General features: G+C 41.1%; 1 protein-coding gene across 2 annotated transcripts in view; it reads right to left on the bottom strand.

Moving 5' to 3' along the window:
- Nucleotides 1–2,046: 2,046 nt before the first annotated feature.
- The window catches only part of LOC308437970 (uncharacterized protein), a 198,142-nt gene continuing 182,486 nt past the window's right edge, over nt 2,047–17,702 (bottom strand). Inside the window, exons 4-6 of one of the 2 annotated variants that reach the window (XR_013975575.1) lie at nt 9,707–9,886; nt 3,780–3,982; nt 2,047–2,401 (exon numbers count right to left, since the gene is read on the bottom strand). Coding sequence is in view for 1 of the 2 variants with exons in the window: in XM_080939231.1 (XP_080795357.1) it covers nt 9,873–9,886 (14 nt within the window). In the remaining variant the exon portion in view is untranslated. Of the gene's footprint in view, nt 2,402–3,779; nt 3,983–9,089; nt 9,887–17,702 lie in introns of those variants that run through there. The other variant, XM_080939231.1, reaches the window with a different exon arrangement.

Here is a 17,702-nt window from a genome sequence, read left to right as displayed (position 1 = left end):
AGTCATTTAGTACTGCTTGTAATGTTTTTGGTCAGGAATTTGAGAAGGACTTGGTGGGGTGGTTCTCACTGGGGGTTTCCCATGCCCTTGTCCTCACATGTCACTTAGCTTGTGGTCATTCAAAAATGCCAAAGGCCTAACTAGCCAAGATGACCATCGCTGACTGGGAGTTATAATCGGAGGCCATAGCTAGGTCAAAAATGCCTCCTCAGCATGTTCCCCTAGTGCTTACACTAAGAACACAAGGCAGGAGTTGCATGTACACACTTTAAGGAAAAGACAGAACTCCCATGTTCCAATAGGAAACCCACAAATGGCAAGCTGATTCTATTCATAAACTACCAAAGAGGAAAATGCTGCTCAGAATAAGACTGCTCAAAGATAACTAGGAACAGAGGAAGGGAGATTATCCAATCAGTGTAAGGTTCATTCCATTAACTACACAGCATCACCAATGTATTGACTTCCAGACATATCCAGAACTATTCAAGAAGTGGTCTCAGTGATGATTTCAAAGGTTCTCAAGAAATATCACACTTAAATCTTGGTCAAAATGTTTTATTCAGCTTCATAACTTAGTAAAGCACCCAACACAGAATGGTCTAGATTTTGTTGCTGTTCCAACAATAGAACAATAGCTCCTTCATCGCTCGGCTTGTGTCCTGGTGAAAAATGCTAACAGATTTAGTCTACAATAAGGTCAGTGCCTTAGGGTATGGAGATGGCAGCAAAGTAGAAGAGGAGCATATTGTAGAGGATGGGCCTGTCTGGAAATTGACGTTGAAATACAGATCAGAACATAGTGAGGACAGAAGCAGATGGTTATGCTGGAAAAAAGGTGTTTTAGAAAAGACTGACGCCAGAGTGTTCTCAGGGAATCTGTGACATGAGAAGACCAGGGGCAGAGTGGTTTGAACAAATAGGAAAGTGACAGAAAATAATAAGCCACCACCCATGCAGGGACACTGTATAAATCTAGAGAGTTTATTCTAAGTAAGATAGAATTTCAGGACACTTGTGGCTGGAGAATCCCCATCTTTCGGTGCTCACCTTTAAAGGATCCTGGCTGCTGAAAAAGGAAGGTAGGTCAGACAGAAGCGAGAAGGTTGTATAGGAGTGTGGTTCAAAGAAAAGGTGCCCTTTCCGGGTGTGTTTCTGACAGAAAGGATAAGTGAGTCAGAAGGCACACATTCAGCAGGAACTTTCCAAAAGTTGGGTTTGTTTGTTTGTTTGGCAGAGTTTTTTTTTTTTTTTTTTCTTTTTAATGGGCACACATACTAGTTGGTTCTTTACTCCCATGATAAAAAACTATTTTAAAATAATTCTTACTTGTTAGTCAACTTCAAGTGACCTTTCTAATGGCTGGCCATTGGAGTAGCATAAAGTAACATTCCAAACCACACCCACTCCTTCACATGTGCCTAGCAGCCTAGTTTCCTCACTACACAGAAAAAGCAGAGAGCCCAAGCACTAATCTTCCTCCCATCTCTCTACCTCTGATAAGAAAGATGATAGGAGATGCAAAAGAAACAGCCACCAGATGGAAAGACCCTTTCAAAAATGAGCTTCAAAAATTCTAGAACCTTCCAGAAGGCTTGCCCAGAGAGACTTGAATCTATTTTCATGAACTGCTTTGGGTATTTTGGCCATCTACTGACATGATTTGGTGGTCACAGATCCCACTTTTACACAAGACAGCATTCTCTGAGAAATCTTTTGTGTCAAAAAGAAACTACTAGAGTGGGTGTTTTGAGACAGAGCTTGGGGGGCGTTTCATGCTTCATGAGCCCGAGTAGTGAAGGTGTCAAAGTTCTGCTTAAAGACCAGAGACTTAAGGATGGATCTAGAAGCAAAAGAAAGCTTATAAACATGACTGATTCTTTTCTTCTCATTCCATTTGCCAACCCCTTCTACAGCTGCTTACTGTGCGTCAGGCAATGTTCCAACCTTTTTGTAAGTATTTAGTCAGTTAATAAGATGGACAATCATGATTCAATAGTGTCATTGTCCTCCATTCAGGGTTCAATTTACATTTATTGAGCATTACACAGATGAGCAAAGGAATTCATGGAGAAGCTGAGATACTTATCTATGGTCCCATAGAGTATTCTAGGTCAGAGCCCCCTCCTCAGCTCTGGCTGCCCCTCACTGTGAAGATAATCTGAATATCTATTAGAAATGCTTTTTCAGCTATAAGTAAGAGACAGTTCGACATAAAGGAATGTAAACAAGCAGCAACTGTTTCACCAAACAAGAAATCTGGAGGTGGTCTCAGCCCTGAGATGATGGATTATCCCATCAATTCGGTCAAGGATGCAGCTTCTTCTGTTCTTCTACTCTGGTTTCTAGTTGTATCACCACTTCATAGGTTCAACATATGCTGCCTGCACTTCCAGGTACCCTATATATGGATCAAAAATCAAAATAATAAAAAATCAGTTCACACAATTTTTATACTCATTTCTTAGTATGACTATATCATATTAAAACTAAAAATGGATATTAAAATGTAAAAGGCCAGCAAGATGGCTTCGTAGGTAAAGTTGATTGCTTCTAAGCCTAACGACTAAGTTTGTGCCCTGAAACGGACAGAGTAGAAGGAAAAGATCCACTCTTGCAACTCTACATACAAGCCATGGCATGCACATTCCAATGTACATGTGAACACAAGCACAAAACACATAATTAGTAAATGTAAAAAAATATTTATTAATGTACAAGAAAGGCCATCTTGGAATTTAGGAAACAAAACAATGAACACTTAAATAAAAAAAAATAGGCAAAAGAGAGATCTGGACAGATACTTCACTGATGATATATGGAAGGCAAATAAAACATGAAAATCTGTTGCCAAGGAAACAAAACTGAAAACAATATTGAGCTGCCACTACGCATCTCATCTAGCCCAAATCTAGATCATTAGCACCACCAAACATTAGCAGTGACCTCGAGCTACAGGAATCTCCTATGCCCAAGATTGACTTGAAAGTGTGGTCCAGCTATCTCAGCCTTTCTAGCAGATGGGATTACAAGTCTGTATCATCAGACTGAGAAATCTTTTGTTCTGTTGATTTGTTTCTAGGGTTAAACCTAGGGTTTCAAGAATGCTGGGTGAGCGCTATATCAGAGTTACCTGTCTAGTATGGACCATAGAAACTCAATTCATTGCCAGTGGGAATGATAATTTACTTAAAGCCTGGTAGAACCGTCAAACTAAACATACACTTACATAGGATTCAGAAACTAGCTTTGCAAGTATTCATAAAATGAGCTAAATTTTTAATTGACGTGGATGTTTATTAGCTTCATTCCTTCAAGGTAAACAAGGATGGGTCAACTCTAGCTCATTTAATCTACAACATCAATCCATCCTTCTCAACTCATCAAAGGACATATTAAAGGAGTCACATGCAAAACGCAGGCTTGAAAAGGTGACCTGCTATATGACTCCAGCCATGTGTAGTCTCAAAACTACTAAACTATGGAAATAGTAAAAGGAAGAGTGGTTACCAACAGTAAAACAGGAAAGAGGAATAAATACCTGAAGATCAGGGGATTTCTAAGGCAATGAAGGTTTTTCTTACAATTCAGTGATGGTGGATTTACACTATGTATTGACCAGGCTTCATAGGCCCGCAGTAATGACCCCCACTGCATAAGGTATTAATAATACTACCATACAAATTTTAACAAATGTATCACTGTAGTGCAAGATATTAGTAATATTTAGTAATAAAATAAATAAAATAGAGTGAGGGGAAAGAAAACCAAGAACTCACTGTTTTATTGGTATCTTGTTGGTTTCTGTTTCTGGGTTTGTTTTTTTTTTTTGTTTTTGTTTTTGTTTTTTTTCTGACTTTTGAAGACAGAGAGTGTCTGTGTAACCCTGGATGTCCTGGAATTCTGTAGACGAGACTTATCTTGAACTCAGAGATCAGAGTGTTGGCATTAAAGGCACCTGCTTTTCATGATAAATTTATACCTATCCAGGAAAACAAGTTCATTAATTAAAACACAAATACGCATGCACGGCAACAACATTCACATGCTTTGAGTCAATGGCTCTCCTTCTGTCATTGTTTTTAATACAGAACATTCTAGAAAAAAAAATTATATAGAGAGGAAGAAAAAAGTTAGGAAGTTGAAGTTTTTTGCTAACAAGAATTTGGAAAAAAAGAAAATTTCAACATGTAATCAACAAGTTATGGAATAACACATAACTTATGGCAGAAAACTAGGGATGGGGAAAATTGAATGACATCTACGTGGGTATGGGTGTGAAGGGGCTGTGGAATGGAAGACTTCAGTTACAGAGAACAATATTCATATAGAAAGGATCATAGGATTATAAATAATGTTAATGCTTTTTGGTTTCCTTTTTTCCATATACTTGCTCAGATATGTGCATATAGATTGGAGGTCCAGGATACAGGCAGAGCAAAAGGGGCAGTGAAGCTGGAAAGTTTAATAGCAACAATCACCCCCATTTTAAAGAGATGGGGAGCAAGTAAGCTTTGCATTTCATTCTATAAATTTTACAAATTAGGGGAACTTACTCACAGCTGGAAGGCAGATGACAGGGGACTGTTTATGTGAAACCAAAGTGAACCAACTGAAGTTCAGGTGTTTGTTGGGGACAAAGCGAAGTCACCAGATGTGCTTCCAGCACGCACACATCAATGGGAAGTGGACATCCTCTGAGCATGAAGGGTTAGTAATACGATTACTGGCCCAGTCACCCTGCAAACCTCTACACTTCCTAATTCCTTTTGGGGGACCTGCAATGGGCAAATAAGTGGGAGAAAAAACAAAAACCTCTAACGTTAAGTATAATCTATCTATGCTATTCACAGAACGAGAATAGACCAGCCGGTGTCAAAACAGTGCTCTGAGGTGCATGCATGAGTGTGTGTGTGTGTGTGTGTGTGTGTGTGTGTGTGTGTGTGTGTGTGTGTATGTGTGTGCTCACGTGCACATGCTCACCCTAAGTGCTATTTCTCAGGGAAGCCCCTGGAAGAAAGGAGTTTTTAGAAGATAAATTTAAGAGGTCAAGGGATTTCTGTCTGAGTTTTCTCTAGAACAAGCGTTTCCCATAAAGGACCTATGAATCATAGGGTAGGTTGGTTTGCTTTTTAAAAGTTTACCAGTTGTGAATATACATGGTATAAGGGCTGAGGATATGAAATATGGAGTGGAAGGAGACAAGTTGGATTGATCTGAATTGATGAACAAGATATTTGAACACATGTTGTCATGAAAATCAGCTATTAACAACAGCAAGAACCCCATCATTCTCTAATTCATAGCATCAACTGGCCATGTGCACTTTGCCAATGAGATTATCTCCATCCCCATTGTTTCTGTTATGTGTATACCTCTTCCAGTCGTCTGTAATACAAAACCTCTAAACTTATGCTTTGTGACTGGGCTTTGCACTGTAACCCAGGTTTGTCTGGAATTTTTCATATTTCTGCCTCTGCTCCCACGTGATTAAAGAACAGGTGTGTCCAATCACACACAGAAAAATCACGGTTTGCTTTGCTTTTCTCAAATAAAAACAGAAAGAAATGGGGACAGCACCAATTGCATAACATGCTTCCCAGTGTACCCAATTGGTAGGAAGCGGAGACTAGAAAAGGTTTAGCTGTGTGTTCATAGCATCTGTACACAGAGAAATGTACAAGCTCATTCCTAGAGAAATCTTCTCAACCCATGGAACACACAAGCAAAGGGAGTGGAGGCACACAGAACCCTCAGATATCAGTTAAACTTCTATGTACCTCTCCTACTTTCTCAGTATGACCTCTCACTTGCAAGCACCTTATCCACAGACTAAGGGCCAGAGTTTTCCTGCCACATGGCAAGGCAAAACTTTCCTGACAAGGCAACCTACTTTAGGCATAGGAAGAATCACTAATGACCCTTGTGGCCCTGAGCTACAGAGAGGGGGAATACCCAATAGCTTAGGTTTCAGGATAGAAAACCCTACCCATGAGTCATAGTGGTTTAGAATTTCCTCTGGGCCATTCTTGTGGCTCTCTGAATGGCTTAAGATGTGTCATAAAGGCCTAGAACACCTGAAGATTCTCTTGTGAAACAAGACGTCCTGGGCTCTGGTAGTGTCTCAAGTCATGTCATAGACTCATGACATGATCTATCAGCAAGTGAAGGGAGACTTGAAACACAACACACAATGTTTCCAGTGGTGGGGTTTTACACTTTTGATTTATGTTGCCAGATATTCTACCCTTCACCACACCAGGCACACATGGGTCCTGTCTTTGAATCTTTACAATTGTGTGTTTGACATGGAGTGACTATGAAAGGCAGAAGGGGGAGAAGAATAACTTAAGGGCGGGAGACATGCAGAGCATAGGCAATATGAAAGTAAAACAGAGGAATAGCAAGAAGAAAAAGGTTTAAGCAGAGATGGGGTGGGATGTGGAGAATGAAGAGGCAAGAGAAGTGACAATTAGCAGGAACAAGTATATGCAAAAACCATATGAAAACCTACCACTTTGTCAGGCACTCAAAAAAACAGCTAAAAAACGAAAAGGGACATGTCACCTATGACTGGATAATGCTGCTTTAGAAGCAATGGGCTGTTAAAAACACAATGACAGATGTAAGATCCATCACTATGTGCTTGCTTGTTAAAGAAGGTCTTTGTCATTGCCACTGGCTGCTCACCAGAACTTAATACCACTGCTGAAGACATCAAACACCTCAGTTATGAGAGAAGGAGAAATCAAGCTGGAAGTGAAGTGGAAACTTGCTTTCTGTTGGACATCTCTCATAGTGCTGTGAATGGGTGCTATGCAAGCTGCTGAGAAAGAAAAGACACTCTTTTACCGAATCTGCCAGTTAAGATGCGCCCATGTGGTACCATTGTGGCTTGGCTGATACGGTGGTAACCAACTATTCCCTGACCAGACTTGAAATCTGCTTCACAGAAGGCTCATAGCACTCAGGTCTTAGGCTACACAGGGAACTTTACTACAATTATTTAAAGTGATACAGAGGCAGGCTGCTTTTTAACTCAGTGCTCGAATGCGCATCTGAGCACGCATGAACACACACACACACACACACACACACACACAAATAAACAAATGCTATGTCTGGCCTTAATCAAAGAAGGTTTTTGTAATGAACTGTGGTAAAGACAGAGATTCTTGGTTTCAGAGGTTGCTGAGGACACATACTGGCTGAGTGCTCAGTAGAATTACAACACTGTCCTCCAAGGCTCAAAAATGTTGCAGAAGACAGCATGAAACGAATGCGAAGCCAAAGATAGAGGAAGAATTGTGAATATTATTGTTTAGGTATGACACAAACATTGCCATCATGACTGTATAGCTGTTGTGCTTGCCTCCTCTGGTCCTTACAGAACTGGGCCTATCATCAGTCAATCATGGATGGAGGAGAGACTCCAAAGACCATATCCTACCCTGCTGAAATACTGGACCCTGGTAGACTCCAGGAGAAGAGCAGACGTTATCTTCAGTCATGAACCCTCAAGTGGGTCGACCAGGCTCCAGTGGCTACACAGACAGAAAGAAAGATCTGCTTAAACAGAGTGGGCCACAAGCAAAGCAAAAGGACATAAATGTGACATAGAAGGTACAGGAGGGTGACAAGAACGGGAGACATGAAAGGGAGGATGGAAGTGGGAGAAACCAGAAAGAAATATAGCTTTGACGAAACTAAACAAAGCAGACAAAACTTCCTTAGAATTGATAGCAATGTATTTGGAAAGGAGTAAAATACAGAGGCACTCTGCTGGGGCTTCCAGAAGACTGTGGCACTCATGTCACCTCAGCAGTGGCCTGGGGTACCTTCCTCATTCCAGTATGTAGTGGAGCGACAGTTACTGGTAAGTTCTGTATGGGAATCCCAATGACACTACCTAATTATTCTGCCAATACTTGAGACCACTGTGCAGATGAAAATATGTGGTCTGCGGAGAAGAAGCTGTCAAAGTTTACTCATTTGCTGTTCACTAGTATGAAATACTTGGGGCCCAATGTCTTAGATTTAGGACAAGTGGTATTTGGTCTCTCTGGCAAGCCTCATGATTTCACCCAATTCTGTGTGCCTCATTGGCATAACCCACAGAGCAGTTGGCTGATTTGGATAAAATGAGCTTTGGTTACTATAAAATACACTGCCCCAAGCTGGTCCAGTTATAAAAACGGAGGCAGTTGGAAAAAAAGTGATTAAAAATACATTTGAAAAGTTTGTTTGAGGGACTGGGAAATACCTCTGTTGATAAACACTTGCCTTACAAATGTAATGAACTAAGTTTGATCATCAGGACCCATGGAAAATATGTATATGGTAGTACCTACTTTAAGCCCAATGCCAGGAGACCAAGACAAAAGAATCTCTGTGGTTTTCTAGCCAGCCAGCAAACCTGACAAATTCCAAGCCAATGAGAAACCTGTCACAGAAACACAAGATCAACAGTGCTTGAGAAATAGCATCCATGATTAGTATCTGGTGTTTTTATGCACTGAACACATAAACGTGCATATCTGCAAACACACAGTATCATTTGGTTCAGATCAAAAGTGGCAAATCTAGTTAGCATGATAATAGTCTGTAACAGCTAAAAAAGGGGAAAGGGGGCTCCTATATGGCACCAGGTTTGACAGACTGCTGTGTAGGAAACCTATACAGCAAAACAATCTTCTCACAAGTTAGTGGCTGTCTTTGTGGATGTATACATAAGCACTAATGAAAGGCCTACAAAGATGTGCTCCAAAATGATGACAAACTATTCCCTATGCAGAAATGAGGATGAGGCAGTGATCAGCAAAGATGCATTAAAAGCATCTCTTTCTTGGAAAAATTCTGAGTGTACTATTCTAAGATGAATGCAATCATTCAATACTGATATAATGAAATGCTAACTTTTTAAAAAGGAGAAAATAGAAGCCTGCTTTCATCTTCCTATTCATCATGCAGGCGCCTATTCTGAGGTAGGCATGTGATGGAAGACAATCTGGTCCTGGCCCACAAGTTGCTTTCTTGCCCCACACAGCATTGTCTCTGGCTGCTTTTATTAGCACAAAAGGCCAGAGACACTAGGCTAGATCAAAGATGGCCACCATCAAAACTGCTGCTGTGATTTGGGTTTCTGAAAACAGCTCATGGGAAGTCTGTAGTGTAAGAAAATGATGGGTATATGCACTCCCAAATAGTAAAGACATAAATCATTTTAACTGAATCGCCTAAAGCTGAAATTGAGTGCAAATAGTGCCTTGTAGAAATAGCTATAATTACGCTAATGGGATCCTTTGAAGATGGAGGCAGTTCAACAAGAGAGTTTAATTGAAAGAAAAATTTCCAGGTGAATATTCCAACCAACTAAACTGAAAGCGAACACCTCCGAAATGACCAGGCCCTGTGAAAGTACTGACTATGGTGGGGATGCCCAGGCAGGAGAGGGAAAATGCCTTCTTCACTCTTCTCCAAGTTTCTAGGTACTTTTCCCAGGTTCAGGAATTTTCTATGTCTTCTGCAAAGAGTATCTCACTCTCTTAGGGTCAATATCATGGTTTTTGAGATCTATCACCTGAGCAAGTCTGTCGCCTATGGGAGGTGGGGGAGAACCTTAAAAAAATTCAAATACAGAAAATATCCAAATAACAAAAAGAAACCAAGCTTAGAAGGTCAGGGGAAAAGACATTGGCAATCCAACCTTTTGTTTATTATTCTCTCTGGGCACATTGCATTTTGGGAGGTACAAACTTAGCTGTCAGCTCTGGAGAAATCAGCTGTCTTAGAGAATTGCCTCCAGCATGAAGATGTCCATTCTTGCTGTTATCACCTGTGTGACATCTACTGGTTACTTGACATCTCTTAAGTCAATGCTTCTCATCTGAAAAATTAAAACAGAAACACTGTTATCATCACTCATCCCAGGATACCAGGGAAGCTGAGCTGCGTACAGAGTCACTTAGTGCTCTAGCAGTGTTGGACACTATATTAGGAGTGTTGAGTAGAGAGACCAAGGTCTTCCTTGACACCCACAATATGTCTGTGAACCAGCAGCATCCTTGGAGTCTTTCATTCACAGAATTCAGCTTGACACAGGAGGTGTTTAATGGCTACTTCTGTGTCTGATATGAGTTCTCCCCCAGGTATGTGAATTCTGTATCAGGTGATAACCAGAAATTGAGCAGGTCTTAGAAGCATTAGTCTTGGTCAATGGCAGAGATTGTGTGTGTGTGTGTGTGTGTGTGTGTGTAAAACTGTGGCTGAGAATGAATGAATTTTCCTGTTAAAGAGAGTCAGGATACTAGACCCTAGAATACTTTACCTCTTAATAAACAGAGTCGGTAGGATGCTTAAAAGCTCAGCTCTGGAACCAGGTCATCTGAGCTTTAATTGGGGTTCTGCTAATCAGAGCTGTCGGGTATTTGGTAAGTTGATTTCTCCGAGCCTTTCAGTTTCTCCATTTTTTTAAAAAGATGGTAAAAGGTGTCTAATATTTGGATGTATTCTAAGTTATTAATATTATTAACCGACTGAGTATTTGAAACACAGCACTATTATCTGGGGTGTACAAATAAAGCCAAGAGATATCTCTGTGAGGTTACTTGCTTAAAGCGACCCTGCTAGTAAATGCCAGAAGTGAAATTCTTCTTAGCTGAACCTTGTGGATGCCAAGCCAAGTGCTCTGCCACTAAAGCAGATTTCTTACTGGAACCTAGGTTTTGCCATGACATCGACAGGCTCATGGAAGATTGTCTAGAGACTTCTATGAGAACACGGGAACAAAACAGTCACCAAGCCACCTGGCAGAGAGCAAGTACTCAACAAATTTTAACAATTGGGCATCACTTGAAAATTAGTGGGTTTCCCCTTTGGTCAGACAGAAAATGCAAGGATTACCAGAGCATGTGGTAGGTAGGCAGTGGAAGTAGCGACCTGCAGAGATCCTAGCCCCTGACGGTTGTTCTCCTCCACCTTTTGTGGCACAGGGCCAGAGTTGTGATGTTCTGTCCTTGAAACTTTCTGTTGCCTTCTTTCATTGGGAACATGCATAAACCTCAGCTCAAACAGTGAGGGCAGAACAGGTCTGATGTCTGACTGGCATGAAGAATTTCTGAAGAACATTAGGTTTCTCAAACGAGCCAAACAGATCTAATCCTACATGTTCATGGGCAGGTACCGGTTAACACATTACTTCTGAACCCTGGAAATGGTTAATCATACAGACCTGGGAGGACTGCTTACAGAGCAGGCAGTACGCATCCCAGAAATTGGCCACAGTGAAGAACTGACATAGACTGTTGTTTGCTGAGTAGCCTCTGCCCTCTTGTTTATTAAAATAGTACTAATTCTCTCTCTATAGGCTGGGCACAGAGAGTTATGTGCTCATAAGGCCTGCCTATTTGGTAATCAGAGAGTAAACCCTGGCACCAGTCAGTCAGCTACAGCAACACTGTCATCTCTGACGGGGACTGGTTAGTAGGACACCTGTTGCAAGCTATACAATAAGACAGTAGAGATGAAGTCTATAGGGAATTTCTGGAAAGGTTGGTCTTCTCTAATAAAAGATAGTCTGCCCACCTGATATTTCTTTCCACTAAAGCTGCTTTCTTTGGCAAGTAAAATGTACAGGAACCAACCCAGGGCCCCAGCATGATCATCACAGTAAATGCATATCTTGTCACAGCAGGTGTTGGTGAGGCCATGGGGAAACAGAAACCACTGAACATGGCTGATGGAAGTGTAAGTTAGTACAGTCATTCTGGAAAAGAAAATGACAACACTCATGAAACCAAAGGGGCTACAAGTTATGACTCATTCACCTCACTGTAGGCTCCATACCAGAAGGATGCTCTCACAGTACCCAGCACAGGGATAGGGTACTTGTCACTAAATTAGACTCGGTCGCCCAGCATCCATCAAGGGAATAGAAGACAGGAGAAGAATGTCAGCCCAAGTCAATGGCAGATAAAGGTAGGTCTCATGTGAATCCAGGGTACCAAAAGCACTAAAAACAAATTACTATGGATTGGAATAGTTCAATGGTTAGAACTTTGGTCCTCCGTCGGGTAAGGTTGGAAGGAGAAGGACCATGAATGTCATCCTAATTATCTCACAGCAGCTGAGGATTCCTGCTCTCAGCCTGCACAAGGTGGGATCTATCAGCAGCTACTGATGGATGCGGGAGGGTCTCATGAGGTCCACCTCTCCTTGCTGAAATCCTGGCTACTGATGAATTCTCAGGGAGAGGAATACTTATTTTCAAAGGAGAGCCTATTGGTCAACCAACAGCACATTACAGTTCCATATCTGTGGTTACTTAGATGTTAAAGACTAAACTCAGGGTGCCACAAAAGAAAACAATAACAGCAAAAGCATGAGGGAAAGAACCTGTCAGAAGGGAGGAGGAGAGTTCATAGGGATGAGAAGAAGATAAAAGAAGATGGAGTCACGGACAATGAGAATGTATTATATACATGAATACAATTATCAATACAACAACAAAAAGTCCTCTTACAAGATACACCCAGAGCTGTATTTCACAAGTGATTCTGAATCTGGTCAACTTGACAATGAGGAAACAGGATTATAGTTCTCTGTAGTCCACATTGACTTCTACATTGGTTTCCACCAGTGATGGTCAGTTGGAAAGGCCAATTGCCCTGATTTAGTTGCTGTGCATGGCAGAACCAAATCACATTTGAACTGAGCCAGCCATGGAGTAAAGAGGCCTGGCCTGGAAGGTAGAAGGCAGAAAGGGCTAGACTACAGAAAAGAAGGACCTATGATTCTTAAATGATTGCTTCTGGTTTCTCTTTCTACGCCCTAACCAGCACACCCCGAAGCTAACCAACACTAAAATCAAGTTTCTCAAGTGCCTGCTAAGATAACCTACTAAGAGACTGCCAAGTCATTTCCAAAGTGTATAATCTAGTTAGAGAGTCAAGACTTCAACAAGATTAAAAGTTAGGTAACTATGGAAGAATGAAGTATAACAACACAAGACTGCCAAAATTTAACCTAGTATGAGCCCTACATGGTCTGCTCATGGATCATAGGGGGTTTGGGGGAGAGTCCTCTGAAAGCCATATTTCAAAGAGCCATAGGTTGGAGAGTATGTGGCAGAAGCCACAAATGACGAATGCCTAAGTAGAGACAGGCTTGGTTCTATGGGTTCAAAGCAAGCATCTTGAACCTAAAACAGAAAATAACCGAGTCCTGGGATAAGTGGTATATGTATCTAGATGGTAAAAACTCTGAACGCCAGGCAGAAGATTCTGACATGGAAAACAGAGGTAAACAATACATAAAGCTGTGCATCTGAGAGCCACACACGGGAGACAAAGGTAGAAGGGACAAGGACGGAGAGGACTAGGGTAGGCAATTTAGGATGACTGATTTATTGTGGAAGTAAGAGCTCAAATTGAAGACCAAAGTCCAGCTGTGATGTAGCATCTATGCAAGTATGCCTCTGCTCCCATTCTAGAAGGGCAAACACAGTTGCAAAAGCATGACTCATACATAGTCTGTTGAGCTCCACCTCCATCCTCAGAAAACAATGTTGACTTCCACCTGAGGTCAAGTTCAAGATCCTGACTGGCAAGAAGAGTTTCCAACACTGCACTGGGCAATGCTTAAAGGCTGAGCTCCACTGCCAGGAACCTGCACCGAGGGAGGAAATAACAAAGGGCCCTTAGAAGTTTGCTGTGCTAATCCCACCTTTGATCAGTGATTGACAGACACTGTCTCCATCAGCTAGTTTTCTTTCCAATAAGACTGGGTCTCAGCTATCCCTAACTGGCCTGAAGCTTGCTCTGTAGAAGGACTATGATCCTCCTACTCCAGTGCTACCATGCTCAGTTTTACGCATTGCTAGGAATCATATGTGTACATATGTGTGTTAGTTAGATGGCCGTCCTGTCAATTGAATCATATCCCTTGTCCCAAGTGCAATCATAATTCCTCCAGAGGACATAGGTTTTATCTAATCTTATAAATCTTACAGATCAAGAACAAAACAATGTTATGGAGTATATTATTTATGAAATGAAATCTAGCTAATTAACATACATATTACCTCACATGACTCTCATGTTTGTGGAAAGAATACAATATTCATTCTCTAAGCATTTTTCCAGACTTCAAATTACTAAAAACCATAATTACCATATACCATAAGTCTTCACAATTTATTCCTCCTATTAAATTGTGTCTTTTTTTAAAATCAATATTACACAGACTTCTCACTCTTCCAAGCAGTCCACATTCTAGTAAACATTCTATTTTTTACTTCTGTGAGACCAACTCTTTCCTAATAATTTGTGTGTAAAAAGATGTTTTAATTTTCTTTCTGTACCTAGTTCAAGATGTTTGTTCACATGAGCACATACATTTAACACAGACAGACAAAACACACACACAAAGTGGGGGAGGGGAGGGAGAGATCGAGGGAGAGAGGGAAAAGGAGAGGGAGAGAGATCGTGTCATGAGCCTAAGTCTCTGTAGAGGTTAGAGGAGCCAGTGACTAGAATCATATAACCTGTACTTCTTGCTCAGCCCTGTTTTCCAAGGAAGGTGGGTAGCAGACCCAAGGAGGTTAGTTAGGGAAAGGGAGTGAACTGACAGATGTGTCCAAAATGGTACCAGGAGTGTTCCAACGTTTGTGTCACATGTGAGTACACTGGTGGGAGGAAGGGTCTTCTCTCCCATTCATCCAATGAAGGAAACCAAGACAAAGAGAAGATGTACCAGTTGCCAAGATCCTAGAAAATCAAACCCCAGGGTTGATCTCTAAGGATCCATGTGGAGAGGTCATAAAACATACCAGCTTTGAGTACGGGGTGTAGAGAGGGGAAGCGGAGCATAGAGAGAAAAGAGCCAATAAAACCGGGCTACTAGTCAGACAGACAAACCAAATAATTTCTAAATAACTGAATTCCCTAGCAGTATGTAAGTAATGTCGGGGGTGGGGAGGAAGTCAGCTGTAGATGTAGAATAAAGATACAAAAGCAAGCAAATAAACAAAAGTGCAATGCTTCCTATAAGCAAACCATACTATGGTACTTAATACACTGATGGTTTTTTCTAGTCAAATGCACTTTTTTCTAGCCTATAAATGACAGAATTAATGCAATTCTATCCAAAGTTGTATTATACTGATTTTTTTATACTGTATAACTTGGATAATTAGAAGTGATTGCTCAGTCTTAATATGAATTTATGTCAATTCATAATTTGTTTACATATTCTCAGAGACTTCTTATTTCTATTTTGTTTGTTATCTGCTGTTTATTTCTCTGCCAAACATATATTTGGGGCTATTGTAGTCTGTAGAAGCTCTTTTCAGTATACAGTTTTGCCTTAGAAAACACATGGGCAAACAGAATTGGCCTTATCCTCCTGGATGAAGACAAACAATGTGTTGTATATTTAGTACTAGAAAATGATGAAAAATATTTTTAAACTGTGTTCCAAATAAATGCAGCTGGGCTTCAAGAAGGCCCCTTCCCTACTACAGGGGGCAGCTCTCCAGTTCCCCATGACTTCTACCAGGCAGCCCCTTATTCACAGAGTGGAAAACAGCCTCTTTTGCTCCCCGCTGGTATTATTAAGGCTCCTATGGAGACATGGTTAATCATGCCAATTAAGAGCCTGTTTACACTTGGCCTTCACTGCCAGGCACAAGCCCTGTGTCCATGGAAAAGTGGGTAGATAAGCAACCAGTTGTGTCTCAATTGAATAAATGCATGCACCCCCCCAATAACTTTTTTCCTTCAGTATTAAGTTTATGTTCAGTGAAATATGCAACTGAATTTGACATGTATTTACCAAAATGCATCAAACAATACAGAATATTCTCAACTTGGGAGTTGGCTTGTTTTTTTCTTAGTTTATCTTCCCTTCCAAAGAGGCAACTAATATACCTATTTCTAGTTCCATTTAGAAATTTGACATGAGTTAAAGCTTCATACAAAATAGAAGCATGCTGTATGTTGAAGATGAGCAAGAATAAGGAATGAAAGTAGGCAGTTCAAGAGAGATGGCAAACTAAAAAGGCACTCTGCAAAAGCCTGACAGATCTGCAAAAAGACATGCAGAGACACGCCCAGGAGCCAATTGCACTCCTAGGTATGTGTATACTGTGATAAATGAAGACAGATGTCCATGGGCAAACATGCATAAGAACTTCCAAAGCACTATATTGTAAATCAAGATATAGTCACAAAATGGAACCTTCTCCCATTAGATAAAATAACTGAAGTCAAGATACTTGAATGAGCATCGCAAAGCTATGCTAAGGGAGAGACCAGACCCTAAGAGTAGAATTCATAGGAAATGACTCCAGTGGCCCAGTACACAGAAACAGGAAGCACCCTGATGCCGATGGGGGCTGGTGAATAGGGAAGCCAGAGGCACAGGAACTTGGTAGCTAAAGGACCCAGACATTCTTTTTGAGGAAATAAATGTTTTAGGATTGGTAAATTCCATGGTATTTCTTCTGTCCAAATAAAGCTGTTTTAAAAGAACATGTTTCGAATCCACCCATGTGGAGACAGTGCTAATAGGTTGAGCAGCCATAGTAGTATTACTGCAGAGGAAGTTAATGGGACAATTGCTTGGGACTGTGACCTAAGAACTCCATGTCTCCAGGGAACATAACTGGCATCCAGTAAGGCCTCTTTCCCATGAGAAGGCTCTGGGGTTTGATGCCTTTCCCAGGGGGTGCGTCCCTTTCTCTAGAGTCAGCTAGTCCTGTCCTACTGTCCCCTGTTCGCAGTTGGCTTCTATTGTGAGGACAAACTGATGGCCTTGTGGGTGTGACCCTGTGTTTCGAAGACTATCCTAGTAGAATGGGGAGGTGGGAAGAGGCCATCAGAGAGGAAGACCAAGAACTCTGTGGGACTAACAGTTTTGTGTTGTTGGTAGTGGTATTATTTTGCTGTTTTGAGACAGAGTCTCATAGCAATGGATGACCTTGCATGTCTAATCCTCCTGAATCTACCTCCTGATGCTGGGGATATTGGTTTATGTCTGGTTTATTTGGAGCTGAAACCCTGAGCTTCAGTTTTCGAGGCTAACGTGCTATCACCTATGCTATATCCATGACCCCAAGAGGGCAAGAGGTCTAAATTGGGATTCTCCCAGTCACTAATGAAGTACTCCATGAAGTGTTCCTGCTGTACGTCAAAAGACCAGTGTCCTGACCTATGGTTCAAAGATCTGAAACCCAGTCCTGGGAATATACCCAGGGCTACCCTTCCTGTGATGTGTGACTTTAATCAATGTCTTATCTTCTCCAGGACTCACTGATCGGTGTACAAAAGAATGTTAACACCCACATGCTACCAAGTGGATACGTTTATATGGACAGATTTATTTATGGCAGCCAACAAATTTTTAAAAGGTCAAGGTACATTCCAATAGTTCATTATTTATAGATACTGAGCTTCCTGTCTCAATTTCATGTAATTTCTACGCATCACAAAATACTACCCTTTTGCTCAGTGATTTAAATATGTGAGCCTTGAGAGATGGATCATACCTGAAACCCCAGCATGAAGAACAGAGCATCCAGGTCACCATAGGCTCCTCAGATGATCTGAGGCCCGCTTGAAATGCATGAAACCTTGTCTCAAAAAATAAACAAATAAATACTAAATGATAAATAAATAAACTTCCTTCTTGATGGGTTGGACAAA

The sequence above is a fragment of the Micromys minutus genome, assembly GCF_963924665.1.
Source record: "Micromys minutus genome assembly, chromosome: 27".
Classification (NCBI taxonomy): Eukaryota; Metazoa; Chordata; class Mammalia; order Rodentia; family Muridae; genus Micromys; species Micromys minutus.
The sequence above is the reverse complement of the archived record's forward strand: the minus strand, read 5'-3'. Positions and strand labels throughout refer to the sequence as shown.